Genomic DNA, 17309 nt, shown 5'->3' on the forward strand with positions numbered 1-17309 from the left:
CCAGGCATGCTTCCCAGCAGACCCCGAAGTGGACCGGAAGCACTTCTGATCCACTTCCAGGTCTGCTGCCGAGCCCGATGGCCCCCATGCTCCTGGGGGAGGATCCATCTGCCTCACCATCTCAGCATTCACAAGCCGTCTGGTACTTGAGGCATGTAGGAAAAACATTTACAGCTGAGTCTATGTCCGAATCATCAAATCTTTCCAAATCGATTCAGAGTGTTTTGATTCAATTCGGAGAAATTAAAGGGTCTCCTGATTTGATTTGGATTTGGAAATTCAGCCACCGAATGTGGCCCAATCTTGACAGAATCAAATCAGCAACCTAACAGGCACCCACCAAGTCCTCCGTGAGTCTTCTCTTCACTAGGCTGAAGAGTTCCATGTCCCTCAGCCTCTCCTAATAAGGCCTTTCACTCTTGGCCTTTGATTGCATGGGTGACTCTCCTCTGGACTTTCTCAACCTTATCCACATTCCTCCTGAAGTGGGGGGCCCAAAACTGGGTAAAGTACTCTAAGCTGGAGCCTCACTAAGGCTGAGTAAAGCAGGAGGATGATGTCCTTGGTTTTGCTAAGGTCAGTTAAGCATCGGAGCAGACTACCTCAAGATGGGGTGGGTTCCCCAGCCTTGGATGTTTTGTAAGAGAACATTAGACAAACAGTTGTCTCGAACTGTTTAGGGGTGAATTTAAGACTATCTAAATACATATAATCAAAATAAATATCACAAACTTATTTGGGTATGAAATGGAATTAATCTATTTTTATTTTTAAAATCCTAAAGAAAGATATATACATTTTCACTTTAAAATTATACACTATATCTGGCTGGGCAAGTAAACTTGTGCCCGTATCTAACCTCATGGTCCTCAGTGGTACTCTGTCATATCCAGCCATAAGAGTCTAAATACAAGATTAGGATCTAATTTAAGGACTTCTGTTCAGGGAGACAAACTATATACTAGTTTTTCACATCATGCACATAATTGAAAATATTAGTTGGGATTCTTTAAAATTTTGCATTGAAAAATATGCCTTACCACAAGTTGAACGCGCCCACCATTGCATACTTCTGGGTTTAAATCCGGCAAGAAGCGGTTGCTGTATGGCGATTTAAAGATAGTAAATATTTCAGTAAGAGCTTAAGTACACTGATGGAACTAAAATAATTAAGATACTTCCCTAGAAACTTCTGGGAATAATCTTGCTCGAGAGAAAACAATACAGCTAGCTAAACACAGTCAATTTATTTAACATATTTCTATGTTTAAAGCGTATGTTGAAAGTATTTTAAATATGTTAATTCTCAATAAGGAAATCAGCCAGTCACTGGAAAGACTGGACTTTATACATATTAATTAGTACAAACTGGCTGCGCCTACATGAGACTGACATCACAGTTGCTGCTGTGCAATCATTTAGTACTTACAAGTTACTATGCAATAGCATTGCTGCATGGCTTTTTGGTGATACTGACTGTGCAGAACCTCATTTCTACTCCACAGTAGCATCATGTTGCGCTTCGTGGCATGTGACACTACTGCACAGTAGTAACGAGCTACCACACAGTCAGAATCTCATGTAGATACGGCCACTATAGCCCAATCCAAATTCCTTTGGAAAAAAATGAAAAGGCTTCTACTAACTTCAGTGGGCTGTGGTTCAGTCTTGTAATTGCAAAATTGTATCAAAGCAGTTGTTAGATTTACTTTTTGGAGCAATCTAGTTGTTTTCAGTTGATATGTCAATCAGCTGGTTTTATGCACTGTACCTAATCATATTGCCATATCAATGGAAGTTTTGCCACTCACTTCAGCAGTAGGACCAGAAAGAAAATATCTAAAATATCTAAATGATCTTAACAAATGTCAGTCTAAATATTAATATACTGCACATATCTGCAAAGGTAACTTAATAACATTTTAAAACTCCTTCCTTAAATTACTATATTTTCTTAGGTTTGAAAATCATTCCACATTCCTCTGTAAAATGTGTTACTGAAACTAAAAGCAGTGAACAATCATAAATGCCTGGAGGGAGTGTCTACTTGAGATGTTTACTGTGCAGTTCACTAACTGCACAGTAAATGTGTCAGTGTCTATACGTGCAGCTCTATTGGGGTGCACAAAATTAATAAACTCTGCAGCAAGGTACTACTTGCAAATACAAGTACTGTTATAGAGTTTTTTTGTGTGCAGCAGTGCATGTGTAAATGCTGACTGGCTAGTTGGGGCATGAGGGTGCTTCAGTGCCAGGACTGCCTGCCACATAGCCCTACGCTGAAGCACCTTCGTGCCCCAGCCAGCCCCTCTGCAGCACAGTTCACCTTATCGGAGCAGCCCTGGGCTGGCAGGCTGACTCCTTGGCCTCCTGTCAGCCAAGGATGCTGTAACCCGGCTCAACATGTTGTGGTTTGGAAGCACGTGCAGACGTGTCTGGCAGTAACCCAGAAGCAATATACTGTGGAGAAATAAGCTCCACAGTTTATTGCTGCCTCCTAATGGCACATGTAAACATGCCCGGAGCTTACAAACCTCACTATTCAGGAACCTAATTGACTGCATTAAAAATAAATGTTTTCTAAAAATATAATATATTTATGGCAGTTTATTCTTCTACTTATTCATTTGATACACAGAATTTAGAAAAGTCAAGAAATGTGGAAAAACAAATAAAAGTTTATTTATTCACAAAATAATTTTATTTGAATCACTTTTAAAAAAAGTTTTAAAAATCACACTAAATATGATGTAGATTGATAGTGGGCCTGTTTCAGAACTGCTGAGCACTTGCAGATTCCATTTATAGCATGAGTTAACATGTTCTATACTGAGTTTATGACCTATATACATTGGATACAGTGTGTTTGTTATCCTCTTAGTTTAAGGAATAAAGATTAATCTTTTATAAAACCATATTTGTATTATATCTGTTAAGAAATCCAAACCACAAAAATGGGTATTTCAAAACAGCGTATTGAAATGTACAGTGCATGTCAAAGTAGTATTAATTTAACTTATTTTAGGGTTGTAAAAATAAAATGCAAATAGACATTACTGATTAATAAAGTTTTATTTTGTTCCTTAATCCATTCTAGTAACATGCATATAATCTGAGTAATTAATAGACTATAAGAATTTTAATATATACAGAAAAGATAATCATGCACTATGTGAAGCATGGGTACATTTCTGTACTTGTTTTAGAATATAATCCCTCATATTTCTGGTAATAAACCATTCAAGTATTTTAACATAAGACAGATCATTACTGAGGAAACATACTAATTCACTATCATTTATGAAAGATATATCCACAGAATTATTAAATCAGTTCTCAATGGAAATTAGTTTGGGACCTGGCAATGTAGTGTATTGGCCTTTGGCTATAAAGCTATGTTTCTTTTAGGACAATTAGCCCAGGTTTCACTTTACAAGCTGTATTTACAATACAAAAATCTAATTTAAAATCAATGACCTCACCATTTTACATTTCTGGAACTGGTTGCTTCAAAATCCCAAACCTGTGTATGAAGCCATTGGTATGTAAATTCTCTGCTCATTTGTAATTTCTCAGCTGAAGTATTATTTGAATGAACAAATTCCTCCTTACTACCTAGGGATGAAAGAAAGAGCTTTATCTTTCATTGTTATTAGGAAAACATATGAAGAAACAAACTCTGCATATTCTGTAAGATACCAAATAGGTAAGAACAGCAGCAGTTATTCACTTTACCTGCAAAGACTCCAAACTAACTGGCATGACCGTTATATTTTAAATATTTTTATTTTTTAGAAGAAATATTGATCTTTTGACAAAAAAAAAAAAGGAAAACTTCAGAGTACCTTTCTGCAAAAACTAGAACATTGGATTCTATTATAAAATCAGAAACTTTTATAAGCCTACTTATTAAAGCATATGTGTGCAGTGTGGTAAAATCAAATATTTATCAGCTATGGAGCTATTATAATTGTTTTTCTAAATGGAGAAGTGAGGCACACAACTGCTTTTCTGACATGTATTTTGGGAGACCTTTATACTCATCATTTAGAATGTGAAGTCCATTTTAAGTCAGTTATGTTCCTGATTGAAAAATGGAGACAAAGCATCCTAAGATATTAGATTTCAAAGCACCTGTGTTTCAGTTACTTGTGTTTCAGTTCACAAATCACTATTTCTTTGGGACCAAGAAAGGGATGGATACAACCCAAAGAAATTTCCATGAGTGAACAAGCCTAACGGTAAATAACATTATCAGAAAAGAAGATATCTGAACTATTTGGAAGATCCTCTGCTTGTGGGGCCAGAAGCCATCTTCATGGTTTCTAGAACTTAAACTTATTATTACTGCCATCTGTTCATGTTCTGAACTGGGAGAAGCTGTTCAAAAGGCATTGTTCTTAAACTGGAATGGTATTGGGTCCTCAATACCCGATTCATCTTGCTATTCCTTCATCTTTGTTTTCTAGAGTTTTTGTCAGGAATCTACTGATGCTTGGGTAATTACGTTGCTGTAAAGAACAAAAGAAACTTTTGTAATGTGTATTCCAGCCAACTTTGAGCACATTGAGCACACTGTTCTCCGTCTTTGCTGATGATCTCTCTGCTTCTTTCTTTTTCAAATTTTCTTCTCTCTCAGAGAAAGTTGCATTGCTAGTGAATTTAGCATTTGCTAGAAATTGTTTTACTTGAGTATGTGCTGGGTCAGTTTGAATGCCAAATGATTTGAACCTTCTTTGTTACGGTTTCAAACTACCTGAGCATAGGAATCCTTATTTAAAGAGAGAACTGGTGCATGAGGAAGAGCCCATGCTCCTGCTGCTGCTTTGCTGGTGCCAACCCTGGCGCAGCTGCAGGAAGCTTATATGTGTGTGTGTACCTGCATGTGGATCCATGCACATGTGTATGTGTACACCCACAAGGCCCTCAAGAGCTCACCAAAATTCATAGAGTGCCAACTCAGTCCAAATAATTGCCCACCTCTGGCCTAAGATAAAACAAAGCAGCAAATTGTGTGAAAAATCACCAAACTAGTACGTGGAGTCTGAAATAAAGTATCCTCCCTTGCTTTGGTAAAATACACATGTAACATCGGCTAGATGTGGGTCAGGCTAACAGACAACCTAAGTGCTATAATGTGATTAAGTTGGAGATAGTCTAAGTTGTACAGACATTTGCTCTTCTAGCAGAATCTCTCCTGGGAAAGATTTAACCCGGGTTGCTTCTACATTATTTTCTCTTGGAGCAGCTATTTTTGCTCTGGGAGAAAAATCCTGAACTTCTATAAACTCTTGGTTTGTCCTGGGTCAGAAGTGCCTCTCCCAAGAAGAACTGAATGCCTATATGTTGCCTAAAGGCCCCAGGTCTCAGGGTAAATTTTTCTACCAGGAAAACAAATCTAGGATAATTCTCCCAGTTCATTGAATATGCATATGCAAGAGCTCAGCCCCTCATCCTCCACCCAATTAGAGTGGGATGAATAGATGTCTCAAAGTAGACTGCCATTTACAATTTTTATGCCTTTCTGCATAAATTAGTCTTTAAGTTACAACCCTGCCCTGCCTTCTGTCTGACTTCAGATTAACACTACTAACTAGCTCTCCCTTCTAAATTAATCATTTTGAAGCTTTCTGTTGTTTACTGGTGAAAAAAAATGAAAAAGGTAATCTAACCCCTCCTGTAGTTGTTTCTTCTTTTGTTGCTGTCGTAAACAGAGGGACAGCTTTCTAACTGCTTCCATTTGGATTCTAGTTAAAATCCAGTATGAAACAGGGAAGAAATATTTTCCATTCCCTATACTGTGGAATGGGAATATTTTCCCAACTTTTCCCAATAGCGTCTTCTGCAACTGAATTGGCATCTCCAACTGAACTGTGGGGCCTATGTTCATTCTTAACTTTGGCTCTTCTCCCATCTGTTTCTGCACTATGAAGTCTAATATCATACTATTTCACTGTTATCTAGATAATCTGAAAATTCAAAGAGCTAGAGTTCAGCAGTCTCCACAGTCTCCATAAATTCTGTACTCATCTTAGCAGAAGGCCACCATCTTTTCCTTTTTTAATTTGGGGCTAGCAATTCTTTTTCTAATAGAAGTAACCTCCTTTTACCCAGGACAGCTGGGGACATGCTCTAACTTCCATCTGTAGCGGTCTTCAGTCACTTCTTCATATGATAAATCTTAACTACAAATTAGCAAGTTTACTTTCCCCCAGAACAGAAGGTAGTGGGAACCATTTGCCTCTGAGTGCGTGTGGGGAAAAGGATTTTAAAAAACTATAAAAACTTCTCCCCCCACACACACACACACACAGAGGCAAATGGTTCCAACTTGCCAGTTAAAAAGTTAACTTTTTAACTGGCAAGTCACATTTTTTAAAATTATTGTTAATACTTCGTTTTATTTGTGGTTTAGATTTCTGACTATTAGGTCTGTGAATTTTTGCCAATTATTTTATTCAGAGAAATGCAAAATACTCTGACATTTAATTACTGAAAATAGCGAAGTGATCAAGATACAATTAAGTACATTAAATTGATAAATATTGAACAATCAAAATTGATTTTAAAATCCCATCTGCTGTTTTTACAAAATAGCTACTCTACATTATACTGTTTTTGTTTTCTCAAAGACACACGCACTGAACAGTAATTGCTTAGCATATCAGAAAGCTGTTTTATTTTTTCACTCTCAAACATGTACATTTTAAAATCTTAGTAATAATATCTTGAATATACTCCTTTAATTTATAATATTTCTTATTTATTAAAAGCTACTATATTATCACATTAATATATACTTAAATGTAGCATAATTTCTCTTCTACACCCTCAAACCACCCATATCAAATATGTTTGGGGATCTGGTGCTAAAATGTCAATTACTTGATAGAATTCCTACAGTAGCAAGATGCGGCTTTTTGAAAAAAACGTGTGAACTGATTTTTTAGAAGTGCTACCTCCATTAAAAATCCCATCGAAATGATTAGGGGTTATGCATCTTTGAAAATCAGGTGAAAGAGTTTTTGAATAGTCAAATGGGAAAGGAGACACAACGCTTTGTTATATTTTAGAAAAATAATTTAATTTCAGAAGTACTTAAAGTAATATACTTTCACTAAATGATAGTTTCTAAGCTTTTTAAAAGACTTTTCCTATATAATGGATGCATAATTTAAAACATGAAAATTAAACAATTTTAACATCTGGCACTGATGTAGTACAGAGCTGCATATGCAATACACACTTGTGCAATTCTTGAATCAATCAAGAATAAGAATTCTTGATTCTTGGAACTTCCCAAAGCTGGATAATAGCCTCATACGTCACATCCAATTCTATTTATAAAATCTGGACTTGAGACAATAGGTTAATTCAAGTACTTAGGCTAATCTGGATGCAAAAGAGGATAAATTCATCTAACTCTCAAAAAGACCATACTTTGTTTAAGAATTTTTTTCAAGTGTTTAAAGAATAGAAGAAAGAAAAAAGAAAAAAAGAAAGTTTAGGTCTCTGCCTTATGCCAGCTATTTCTCTGACCTTATTAAAACAGAAGATAATCCTTGAGGAATAACTATTTGTATAAATTGCTAACAACCTAAGTCAAGGTAGACAGTTGAAGAAACTGGTAAAATTATTTGAGATTAATATTTAGGAAGAGAAAATCCTCCATGTGTGCAAGAAGTTGGATTAGATGATCCTTAAGGTTATTTCCAAAGTTGTCAATCTGATTTTAGAAAATTAATTTGTTTTAGTCTCAAGGCTTGAATCTCTGCCCCTATTCAAGAGTGGAACTTTATCAGTTCCCATACTGGTTGATGCGCAACTGGAAGGGGTGAAGTATGCTGGCCACTTTCAATCAACTGATTATTGCCCTAACCTCTTTTAGTCATGTATATTTCTAGTTTTAATGGGTATACAGAGGTAGAAACACAGATTAAGGAATGCTGTATATCAAGGGCAGTGCTACTGACTTCAGTAGGACAGGATCAAGCTTTCAGTTTCTGCTGAAAGTTAATGGTGGCACACATTCCCCAGGAATGAAATGGAGATTTTGCAATCAGGAAATTGAGTTTAACCATATAGAAGCCTGAAATATCAAAACAATTGCGAAATCTGGGCTAGTAAAATGATGGTTACAGCCTTTGTTTCTCATGTCTCTCTCCTTCTATGTACTGGATAATTCATAATTATCTCTGCCTCAATATCCTTTCAATCTATAAGCAAGTCAATGGCTACATACAGGTGCTACATTTTCTACCAGAATAACTGTAGCTCTCTCATTAGAACCCATGAGAATACAGGTGTTTACACAGTCTCTCCCAAAATCAAAACTGAAGTTCTGGGAGAAAAAATAATCCATCTCTAACTGGACAGACATTACTCCCAAGAGTTTCTTCCCATAGAACAGATGTCTATAGACTTCCCCACTACTGCTCAACATGGAGTCAAACAATAGGGAAACATTCCTTGTGCTTTCCTGAGCCTAGGGTTACTCCCCCACAAATCTGGGGAAGATGGGAGAAGCAGCTGCTGCACATCTCCTCTTGTGGATTAGGAGGGGAGGAGAGCAGGTGTGGGCTTTTCCGGCTGCTTCAGTCTCCCTGTCAATGGGAGGACTGGAGTGACTGCTGCTCCACACTTTCCCTAAACTGGAATTAGCCCTAACCAAGGAAGGCACTAGGAGCTTGGGAGAGGAGGTTGTTGCAGGCTTAACACCTGTACCGGTACCTCTTCTGGAATATTTCCACCACTAGAAATGAATTCCTATTTGTGGCCAGTGGCAAAACTCGCAAAGATATCTGTAGGGATATGATTTCATCCTACATATTTAGTGTCAGGTATAGGACAAGCCACCTCAGAACTTACTATATATTGAAAATTAAAAAAACCCAGAGGCTATAGACACTGAGTCCTACAAATGTGGATGTGCTTCAGCAACATTTGAATCTTTCCCTCATTCTACAAAGTGTGTGAAGAGTTAATTTTCTTAATATATTGTTTGAAATTCCTGATCTCAACATAGTTATTAAATATATAAGCTGACATTTCTGTCAGTACTTTTAGGAAACTATTATAAATAAATCTTCAGTTTTATCTTTTACTAATACCTTCTTTTACACATTCTATCCTTTATATATACATTCTATAATATTTATATATTTGATAGAATTTATATTTTAGTCACTTTATGTATCAGCAGCAAAATAATACATATATCCTGAAAGTATTATATTATTTCTCCAATTTCATATGTAAAGTTCTGCTACATAGTTTATATTCAAAATTGAGAAATGAGCATGGCTTCTCTTGACTTTTAATCCCAAACTGATTTCTCTCTAACTGGCAGTTTTTTTTAAGCCTATACATTGAAAACATTAGAAATTTCTCATTATTAAGTATCAAAGTATGTGGGCACTAAAAGCTATAAAATTAGATAAATGTCAAAGCAAATCTAACCATTTGGCATTATAATTTATTAAAGAGGAAAATACATTATTGCATTAAAATGCAATCAAATGTAGGGGGGAAAGAAAAGTATTGCAGAGTAAAGCAGAGGAAAGAAAAAATAGATATAGATGTGTATATAATTTTTTCCTTTTCTGCAGGATTGGTACTGCATTTAACTGAAGCCAATATACCTACCAAGAGATCCAAAGCATCAAGCTAGTTATGGTTAATCACTACATGATGAACATGTTTTTGGAAAAAGACTATTACTCATAATAGTTTCTAACATGTCTGCAGGCCATTTCATTGAACAACATCAGTACTGTGTATAAGGTTTCCAAACAACAAAACAGTAGACACTGGCAATGGCCAATTCGATTTAAGAAAAAATGCAATTCATTTTTGAGGTTGAGTAAATAGTAATAACCCATGCAGGGTTTCATCCACTGACACTTGAGATCAAGGATGTGACAAAAACCAAGATCTGGTTTATTTCTAAATCTACCATCTCTGAATATCTAGCAGTATCTGAATAACTGACAAGCCCTAACTGCCCTTGGGGATCAAGGGAAAATCACATATTATAAACTAAACACATTGAAAATTTTGACTGACCAATATGAAAAAAAATGGGAAAAACTTCCATTCTGACCCCCCTGACCCAACAGATGTTCACTGTTGGATTGGAAGGGTGTAGGATCAAACACTACTTTGGAGCTGATCCAGTGAGAGAGGCTGAGTGCCTGCAGCCTCTTCCTCTAGCCCCAACCCCCTCTCCGAGCTCCCGTGCTGCCTCAGAATGGGAGGGGGAGAAGGTAGGGGAAGAAGATTCATACTGGAGTTTGCCTAGCTTGCGCTGGAGTTGGGGGGTGGGTGAATTGGACCCCCCCCCCACCTCGGGGGCTATAGGGGCTGCAATCCACCTGCCCCAGCCTCCAGCACAGGCTGGGTAAATCCCAGATGGAACTCCCTCCCTCCCTCATCCCCACATCCTGAAGACAGCACCTGGGACGCTGCTCCAGTGCAGCCCAGCCCAGCTGATGCACACTAACTGAAGTCAATGAAGGTGCTCCATGTTGAAGCACTTCCTTCTCCATTACATGAGGGTTCATTTGCTGCATGATCTGGCACTTTTTGAGGTGCTCTGCAGCTGTGCACTTCTGTCAGTGCACAGCTGTAGAACACTTTTAGTGGCCAATTGCAGGACGAAATGCCACTTCTGTCAGCACCCTTAATGTCCAATTTTGGTTCATTTATTCTAGCTACAGTAGAAGACCTCATTTTTCTCAGAGTAGTGAAATTAATCCTTTTTTTTTACAATATAAAAATGATCTTTTCTCCTCTGAAAAGGCTGTGTGATTTTTATGGTTGAAAACCAAATAGGAGTATATATGATTAGGGCATCGTTTTATGTAGTAAGCACTGAACATTTGGGGATGAACTGCAGGACTAAAATTGGTGTCTAAAGTTGAGGCGTATCAAAGGTCTTTGAGAACGAAACTATTTGGTGTGAAAAAAATAGAAGAGAATTTAGTGGGCTATTGCAGAAATTTTATTTAGAGGAAGAGATGCATTTGAATACCTTCATAGACAAATAAAACTACAGTTACCTTTTCAGCACTTATGTTCAGTCTTTTGTTATAAATGCTGGAATTTCATATTGTGGTAACAGTATAAAGGAAGCCTGTTGCATAATGTATGTGGAAGAAACTGGGAAGTTCTTCTTGCTTTTTCCATTAGCCAGAACTCAAATGGTTAAACTAATGTAATATACAGGAAAAAGGGAATGAGAGTAAGTCGTGTATATTTGCTGAAAACCTAAGGTGCTCTGCAACTTTCCAGATTTATAGGAATAATTCAGCTCCCCCTAAAATATCAGTGCTATTTCTAAAGGAAGGTTTATAAAGAAAGCAGTCTTTCAGTTCTTGTATTCTAGATGAATAACAAATCTTTGTAACATCTGTGCCAGCATTCAGATATAACATTTAGATTCCTGAAACCTATGTTAAAGTTGCCTTAAGAAAGAAGGGAGACAGATATCATAGCAACACCATTTATAGCTCTAAAGCAAAACATAGTTTCCATTATAACCCACAATCTGAAGTGATTTATATTTATCATAAGCATTTAGACCAGGTTACAGTCAATATATCTATTTTACAAGCAAAACACTTTTTATAGAAACATGAAAAATAAATGAGTTTTAACTATTTTATGTTGTTGGAGTGCCAATATTTAGAATGTACGTTGTTTACTAACCAGACTTCTATATTTCTTTTAGATAATTATCACATTATCTGAGTATCTTGCAACTTGGATGTGTTTAATTTTCACAGAATCTTTGGCAATTACTGTTTGAGAGCTGGAACTCTGAAACTAAAGCCCAAATACTCTGCTATCTTTCCTTTCCCTCAAAGCTTTAAAACAAACTATGAATAGGACTATACAGTTAGTTAAAAGAAATCAGAATCAACTAAAGTAGAAATGTCTCACATGCCATTTTCTGAATCACTATAAAACTGCATTCACTATACAATAAACAGTATATTTACTTTACTGTAACTAAAATTTTTTAAATATTTGCTTCAACAGATGCAGTTATAGGGTACAGGTACATTCTGCTGACTTCAAAAGAAGTTGAGAGCACTTATTCTTAAAATATGTTGGCAGACAAGCAATCTGGTACCAAGCCTTAACTTATAAAGAAGCTAGAGAGATTTCTCCTTCCCCCATTTAGGTCTGACATACAGAACAGCACCTAAGTGGAATATGAGGAAGAGAAAATACATATCTGTATTTATCTGAAGGCCATGATTTGTGTTTGGACAAATGCAGTTATTGATTAAGTTGTATATAGTCACTGACTTCCCTGAAGCTTTGGCTGGAGGTGTTAATGTACCAAGTGCCTTCTAAGTAACTTGTTGTCTGTATCACACATTCAGATGCAAGTGCTGATGGCACTAAGTTTTTCAGGGTCCTGTCTGGTAGATATTACTACTATTACTTTCAGTACTGCTACCACCACGACTGCTCAGGAGAGATTGCAAATGCTCTTGTCTTGTACCAGAAATGGGTGCTATACAAATACAGAGTAAAAATTCTCTGTCTGAAGGGTTTATAATCCATGCATTAAACAAGATGCAGCTGATGGATATAAACAGAAGGGATTATTATGGAACAATGAATAAATATACATTTCAAGTAAAATAGGATTGCTTTTCCTGGCCTTCTAGCAGTAAAAACGGTGCAAATGCCACAGGCATGATGATTTTATGTTGCAGCACAAAGTTTAAACTAACAGTCACTAACTCAACCATTTAAGGTTAGTCCAGTCCTGTTTCATGGACATGCTGAATTATATTATGAAAGGACTATGCTTGTAAAACTAAACTGCCTTTTTATTTAATATGATATTTATGTAGTTAGCTAGATGCTGAAACTGCCATTAACACTTTATCCTGATGCCTTTTTCAATCTCTTCCTCCTGCCTGACTCCTCCTTCCAAATTCCACGCAGGTTGCTGTGTCTTTTGTTTTACCAGTTTTTGCAAGCTCTACTGGCTTGCAGGGGCTACCAATCATTTGCTCATTATCTAGTGGACAGACAGATCCTGTCAGACCATTGCATTCTATTAGCTCTCATAATCCATCTAGCACAGTTGTGTTCAACCTTTTAGCTGTGTGGACCGGATAAGTGGGCCAGATCAGACCCCATGAACAGCACTGAGCTCAGGGGCCTCTATTGCCTCCACCTAGTCCCACATGCAGGGATCGGGCCTTGGGAGCTCTCTACTGCCTCTGTTCAGTCCTGCATGTGAAATCAGGGCCTCAGGGCCCCATGAACCCTCCAACTGGCTCCATGTATCAGGGTCTGGGAGTCTCACACCACCTCCATCCAGACTTAAATGTGGGGATTGGGGCTCTGAGGCCATGCACGACTTCTGTCTAGCCTTGCCTACCAGGATTGAGCTCCATGCTGCCCTGCCCTGCCCACAGCACACTCTCCAGACCCTTGGGGAGCCAGATTTGGCCTGTTGGCTAGAGGTTCAATACCCCTGATCTAATATATTGGTCTTAGAACCTGAATCCAACTTTGTTTGAGCAACTGTAGTAGATGTAAGATATGCAGCTCCCCTGTTTCTACCCCAATTTTGCAGAGTAGCACCTGTTTTGTACCGTGTTGCTCCTATACCTTGCTTTTTCAGACTGTCCTATATCAGGCTAGCAGATGACAAGCTGCTTCTGTGCCCTCCTTGTCCTGGCCATAGCACCATTCATCCAGATGAGCCACTGTCTATAGCCATTTTGCAACTGACTTTGGTTCCATTCCCACTGTTGTCCTGAGATTGTAAATAATACACATGACCCATGTCTCAGTGAAGCTTGACTTTTTTGCAGCTTTTAGGCTGCCTGCAGACCTCAAAAGAACCCCCCAAAAACCCTCAAAAATGCACTTTCCTGGAAGAAGCAGTGTGTTACTGAGAGCTGGCCCCACGGTGTATGTATAGATCAGATGCTTCAGTGCGGCTTTTAGTGCTTTTAACAAAGCCTGATTCAATAAGCTATTAGATAAAACCACCAAAAAATCCCCACTAAAGTACCTGATCTATACAGATGTCAGGGGAGGTGGTCCAACTTATGCGCTGCCACTTCTGGGCATGTACTGGGCTTGGCATGAGAGCACACAAAGTTTAAATGCTGCTTTTTTTTGCTTTTTTTTTTTAACGTCTGCAAGCAGCCTTAATGATTAGGCTTAGATCTGATCAGGAGGCATAATGGCCTCTGGCCTTCTGTTGTAGCAAGCTACCTGATTAGCACAAACTCATTTAACTACTTCTACACCCTGTTTACTGCTTCTCTACTGACAGTGCCTGTAGATGTGCAGGGGCGGCTGCTCCTATGCACTGTATAGTGAATTGGTGCAGACTTGATTAATCTAGTCTACTGGAATGTGGTAATTAGTGCACTCCAGCAGCCTCTACGTTCCATGTAACAGTGTCCCCATGCTTCAAAATGGTGGCAGGGACACTTAAATTAAAGCTCATTCAATGAACTTTAGTTCAAGTGCCTGTACCACCATTTCAAGACACACAAGACACTGTGGGAGTTTTATCATAAACCACACCCTCTGGTAAGCAGAAACTCCATCTCTGATTAGACACACCTTTATACTGGTTGGATACTAAAGCAGGACGGGGAATTGCATAAATCATACTAATGTAAATTTAAGATGATCCATTTTATTGTCATTTAGTAGCTCAAACGTCAACAGAAGTATCTGATCCAATTTGTATAGCCTCAAAACAGAAGGGGAATCTTTTTTTAAATGACCCCCCCCACCAACTGAATGGTTACTAAAACGTAGGTAGTAGCAGGGTGATAACTGAGCTTTAAATTACAGTATTAAGATTTACATTCATCTTATGGAGAATGTTTGCCTCACGAATCCTGTCAGAAGTTTTGGGAACTGGGGGAGGAAAATTGGTAAAGAGACCAAACACATCATCCTGTTCTATCAGAAATTGTAAGAGATTTCAAAGCTCGAAGTTCAGTGATACAACTACCACCTAATAACCAGAAAAGACGCAAAAGTTACCAATGTAGCCCAGAACGGTGCACAGAGTAATTCAAAAGGAAGGCTCAGAAAGGATCAGATTCTAATCTCAAATCCCAGAAGCATGCCAGGCCCTCCATCTTGTAGTATAAACACAGAAATCCATAAGAAATCAATAACAAATGCATAAGTAAAATGGATATCCTACTTGGAGTTTCCAATCCTCATTGAGTAGAAGGAAATAGTCTCAGAAAAGCAGATAAACCCACCTGCTTTCCTAAGCTTTTAGATCTGTGGATGGAATTCCAAAGAGAGAATGAGCAGGAAGACCAATTATTTTTCAGTGTAAAATCAGATGGGTTGATGTTTTCCTGAATACAGTTTGTTCTGATTTTTTCTCATTTTGGAGGTTCCTGGATAGAAGGTGATGAAGTCTGCTTAAGGAAAAAGTGCTTCAAAGGAAGTCTTAAAAAACATTTTGGAAAAGTGGAAGAAATTTTGTCATCACTTTGCTGCAATCAAGAAAGCACAACAGTTCAAGAAATAAAGGCCAGCTTCACAATCATTGTGGCAGTTTTAGGTTTTGTTTGGACAAGATCAGGAAAGAGGAGGAAGTATAGGGCTATTAACAAACAAAACACGCAACATGCACATGCAGAAAAAACAAACCAACCACAAGTTGAGTTTGCTAAGTGACAATAATTCAACAGTGCATTTAAGTCATATTAACTCATACAAACAAAATAAATAATTAGGGACAACATAACATTACTTCAGTGAAGCTACAATGACTCACACACAACAGTATTTGATCCATAACTCTAGTCAAGTAGGAATAAATTCACAATTTTTCATCATATCTCAGAGCGTATTTTGAATGTGTTATTTTGAATGTATATCTATGTATTTTTTCTATGTAAATGATGCTGTTACATATTTATCAACTGATTGTAGGATTTTTGGCATATACTTTATTCTGCTAAAAAATCTTGCCAGTACAAGGAAGTGAAGGCTAATAAGAAAAATAATATTGTCAATGTATACTAGTATTAATACTAAATCAACGTACAGCCATATATACTTTGTATTTAAGACATGCAGTATTTTGTTACTGATAAAAACAGTGTTTCTTTTTTGGGTTAGGGTCATTGTTATTGTGTAGTGATGAAATATAATTTTGCATTTTAAAATAGTAACTATTCATGGTAGCAGTTCAAAATCTATGAGGTTGAAAATATTTATGACACTCTAAACCCATTATGTATGTCTTCTCATACAATATATACAGAATATATACAAAAGCTAAAAAAGGATCATAGTTTAATCTTTATACCAGTATAATACCACTAAGCCTCAGTGAAGATCAGACCTCCCATTGTGCACAGAATTGCACAAGCATAATACAATGTTCATTATGAATGAATGAAAAGAATCTCACCAGTGTCTACAGAGGAAGACACAGCCCTTTTCCTAGGAATGCTTATATCTATCTAAGACAATTGGTGGAGGAACAGTATAGATTTCAGTTTACTCCTGTTTGTTTATTTGCAGTTTTTAAATAATTATGAATAGATACGAATCCATATGCCTACAAAGCATCCCAGTTTTACTTAATAACTCGTTTGCTTATAAATATCATATAAGTGCTTAATCTATAGATCTATTTAAAAAGAAAACTGCATATCCATAAGAAGTATATAAGGGAGCAATCAATTAAATTAATTTTTCTGCTACCCCTAGCTGAACACCTTATATTTGTCTTTTAGCCAAGAACTTCAAAGCATTTTACTAGTGATTCACAATAAAGCATCAACAATGTGGAAAGGTTATTTTGGGCTTGTCAATGCACAGAAATTGCAAAAAATTAACTGAATACTATTTAAAACATACCCCTTTAAGCAGTTACTTTTAGACACAATTCAAGAGTATCCACCCAAGCAGATGGGCAGCCTACACTAAACTGATCCAGAAACAGCCACAATTAAACCCTGACCAGTTTTTGTATGTAAAGTAATATGCCTCACAGAAATGACAAATCAGACTTGAGAAAAGAACCCAGTAATAGACTCCCAGAGTTCTCTCAATCTGCACCCCAGAGTACTCAAGGAGCTGGCGAGCGTCATAGCCCAGCCCCTGGCACGGATCTTTGAAAACTCCTGGCACTCTGGTGTAGTCCCCGAAGACTGGAAGAAGGCCAATGTGGTGCCGATCTTCAGGAGAGTGGATCTGGCTAACTGCAGGCCCATTAGCCTGACTTCTATCCTGGGGAAGATCTTAGAAAAGTTTATTAAGGAGGCCATCCTTGA

The 17309-nt window shown here is 37.4% G+C and overlaps 1 protein-coding gene across 2 annotated transcripts in view; it reads right to left on the reverse strand.

Moving 5' to 3' along the window:
- Nucleotides 1–17309, reverse strand: part of LRRIQ1 (leucine rich repeats and IQ motif containing 1) — a 172382-nt gene that overhangs the window by 33958 nt on the left and 121115 nt on the right. Inside the window, exons 23-24 of one of the 2 annotated variants that reach the window (XM_019543129.1) lie at nucleotides 3483–3615; nucleotides 1041–1101 (exon numbers count right to left, since the gene is read on the reverse strand). In XM_019543129.1, the coding sequence (XP_019398674.1) occupies nucleotides 1041–1101; nucleotides 3483–3615 (194 nt within the window). The remainder of the gene's footprint in view (nucleotides 1–1040; nucleotides 1102–3482; nucleotides 3616–17309) is intronic. The other variant, XM_019543130.1, reaches the window with a different exon arrangement.

This window comes from Crocodylus porosus, unplaced genomic scaffold (assembly GCF_001723895.1).
Source record: "Crocodylus porosus isolate Cpor-Errol unplaced genomic scaffold, CroPor_comp1, whole genome shotgun sequence".
In the NCBI taxonomy this organism is placed as follows: Eukaryota; Metazoa; Chordata; order Crocodylia; family Crocodylidae; genus Crocodylus; species Crocodylus porosus.